The sequence below is a fragment of the Leucopleurus acutus genome (genome assembly GCF_964270905.1).
Source record: "Leucopleurus acutus genome assembly, chromosome: 3".
In the NCBI taxonomy this organism is placed as follows: domain Eukaryota; kingdom Metazoa; phylum Chordata; class Mammalia; order Artiodactyla; family Delphinidae; genus Leucopleurus; species Leucopleurus acutus.
The window spans coordinates 1,524,086-1,526,904 of record NC_139145.1 but is presented as its reverse complement, the minus strand read 5'-3'; the positions used below and the strand labels follow the sequence as shown (position 1 = coordinate 1,526,904).

Here is a 2,819-nt window from a genome sequence, read left to right as displayed (position 1 = left end):
GGTGTGTGTGTTCCACTCTGGAGCCGTGCGTCTGGTTGTATGTTCCGGGTGTGCGTGTGTGCTCTGGTGTAGGGACGGGGGCGGTGTGTGTGTGTGTGTGTGTGTGTGTGTGTGTGTGTGTGTGTGTGTGTGCAGGTGTGAACAGTGAGGGCTTTCACATGCCCCTGGTGACCTCCGTGGGGTTCCAGGTGTAGACCATCTCCACCAGGTGTAGACCATCTCCACCAGGTGTGAGCTGTTTACGCCCGGGACCCTGGGCCTCTGAGCACCCCCCGCCCCCTGCCCAGCTCAGCGACCACACGAGGGGCAGGAAGACAGCGTGAAACCCTAAGAAAACGCTTGAGAAACTCTGCAAAAGATGCATCCTGATGAAAAAACAGTCCTGTGGTTGGGTCTCTACAAAAAAAGGGGAAGTTGTGCCAGGAGCCGGCTTGCGGCCGCCCCCTACGGGAAATGCATAGGTGGTAGTCAGATGGGCCAGCCACGGGCTGGCGTGGATTTGGGCGGAGACGGAGACGCGGCCTCTGGCGCAGGCGCAGCGGCGGGGGCCGCGGGAGGTGGGCCGGGGGCTCTCAGATCATCTTCATGTTGAACTTGCGGGCGCCCCCCTGGCCTGCAGCCGCGGCGGGCCCGTCCACCTTGCGGAAAGAGTACTCCACCGAGAAGTTGTTCTTGTGCTGCCCGCGGCCGCGGCTCCACACGAAGAGCAGCAGGAAGCAGAAGAGGACGACGCCTAGGAAGGTGATGCAGCCCATGGCGGTAGACACCAGGATGGTGGTGAGGTCCAGAGGAAAGCGCACGGCCGCCTGCGTGTCGTTGCGGCCCTCGCCCGGGGTCCGGTTGGTGGCTGGCTCGGGCTGCACGCTCAGCGTGGCGAAGTAGGTGTCGTTGCCGCCCGCGTTGCTGGCCACGCACGTGTAGGTGCCGCTGTCCCCTGGCCGCGCGTCCCGGATCTGAAGCGTGCCGCCCGGCAGCACGCGCGCCCGGCCGGCGCTGGCGGCGGTCACCGCGCGGTGGCGCGGCGTCACCCAGGCCACGGTGGGCGCCGGCTCGCCCTCAGCGCGGCACTGGAAGCGCACGTCGTCGCCCGCGGCCGCCGTGACATGCTGCAGCCGCCGCTCGCGGATCTTGGGCTTGCGGCACACGAAGTACTCGAAGAGCACCGAGTCCGGCAGGTTGCGCAGCGCGTCGCCGCGGACCTCGGCTGGGGTGGCGCAGGCCGGCAGGCGGCCGTCGAAATTGAGGGTCTTGCGGCGCTGCACGATCCAGAGCAGGCGACAGTCACAGGCCAGCGGGTTCCCATCCACGCGCAGCGTCTCCAGCGTGTTGACCGAGTGGAAAGTGCTCTCCTCCAGCGTGGACAGCAGGTTGTTAGAGAGGTTGAGCAGGCGGATCTGCCGCAGCCCCAGGAAGGCCTGCGGCTCCACCACGGCCAGCAGGGCCCCAGCCAGGTGCAGCTCACGCAGGCGCACCAGGTCGCGGAAGGACCCTCGCGGCACCGTGCTGATGGGGTTGTGCGAGAGATTGAGGCAGGTGAGGTGGGCCTGGTGGCGCAGGGCGGCGGCCGGCACGGCGGTGATGTTGGTGTGCGTGACGGACAGCGAGGTCAGGTTGAGCCCCCTCAGGCTGCCGGCGGCCACCTCCTCCAGCAGGGGCCAGTTGTCGATCTCCAGGTGCAGCAGGCCCGGGAGCCGCTGGAAGTTCTGGTCCTCCAGGGCGGCGATGGCCAGGTGCCGCAGCCGCAGGGCGCCCAGGCCCCGCAGGTGGCCCAGCGACTCGCCCGACAGCGCCGTCAGGTTGCAACGCTCCAGGGTCAGCTCCTCAAGCGCCAGCAGCCCCGCGAAGGCCCGGCGCGAGATGAACACCAGGTCGTTGTCGCCCATCTCCAGCCGGCGGAGGCTGCGCAGGTCCTGGAAGGTGTAGTCCAGGAGGATGACCAGCTTGTTCTCGCTCAGGTCCAGCAGCGTGAGGTTGTCCAGGTGCGTGAAGACGCCGGGCGGGATGAGCTTCAGCAGGTTGCCGCGGAGGCGCAGCTCTCGCAAGCGCGGCAGGTTGGCGAAGGCGCCGGGCTCCACGTGCGCGATCACGTTCTCGCTCAGGTCCAGCTCCTCCAGCAGCGGCAGGGCGGCCAGGTCGCCCGGGTTCAGGCAGCGGATGCGGTTGCGGCTGAGCTCTAGCAGGCGCGTCTCGGCCGGGATGCCGTCGGGCACCGCGGTCAGCCGGCGCCGGGGACAGGCTACCGCGCGCATCTGCACTGTACACTCGCAGCGGGCCGGGCAGCCCCCAGCGGGGGGCGGGACCGCGGGCAGGAGCAGAAACTGCAGGCTCAGGACACACAGCCAGCAGGTCATGGTGCGGAGCCTGGGCCTAGGGCCGCGCCACCATCCTCGTGGGCACCTGAGGGCGGGGGCAGCGTTAGCACCCGTATCCCACCATCCCGCCATCCCGCCATCCCGCCACCCCGGCCCGTCCCATCCCATCCTAGTAGCTAGCTCAGGAAGCGATTATCCACCGTGGGACCCGGGATCCCCCTCTGGGGTGTCTACCCAAGGGCTGGGTAAGGAAGCAGTGTGGATGGATGATCAGGGCCCATGGAGGGGGTGACTTCAGACCAGGACAGGTGACATTTGAGCTGAGACCCTGGGCTGAGTTGAACTGTGTTCCCCCAAAAGAAAAGTTCAAGTCCTAACCCTGGTACGTGGGAAGGGGGCCTCGTTTGGAAATAGGGTCTTTGCAGATGTGGTGAGTTGAGACGAGGTTATATTGGATTAGGGTGGCCCTGAATCCAATGACTGATGTCCTTATAATAAGAGGGAAGT

The 2,819-nt window shown here is 66.7% G+C and overlaps 1 protein-coding gene across 1 annotated transcript; it reads right to left on the bottom strand.

Annotated features, from left to right (window-relative positions):
* Positions 1-572: 572 nt before the first annotated feature.
* LINGO3 (leucine rich repeat and Ig domain containing 3) lies at positions 573-2,390 on the bottom strand (the record flags this gene model as incomplete). The annotated part of the gene is made up of 1 exon (XM_082835371.1): positions 573-2,390. The coding sequence occupies exon 1, from the start codon at positions 2,349-2,351 to the stop codon at positions 573-575; it is 1,779 nt and encodes a 592-aa protein (XP_082691497.1). The 5' UTR covers positions 2,352-2,390.
* Positions 2,391-2,819: the final 429 nt, after the last annotated feature.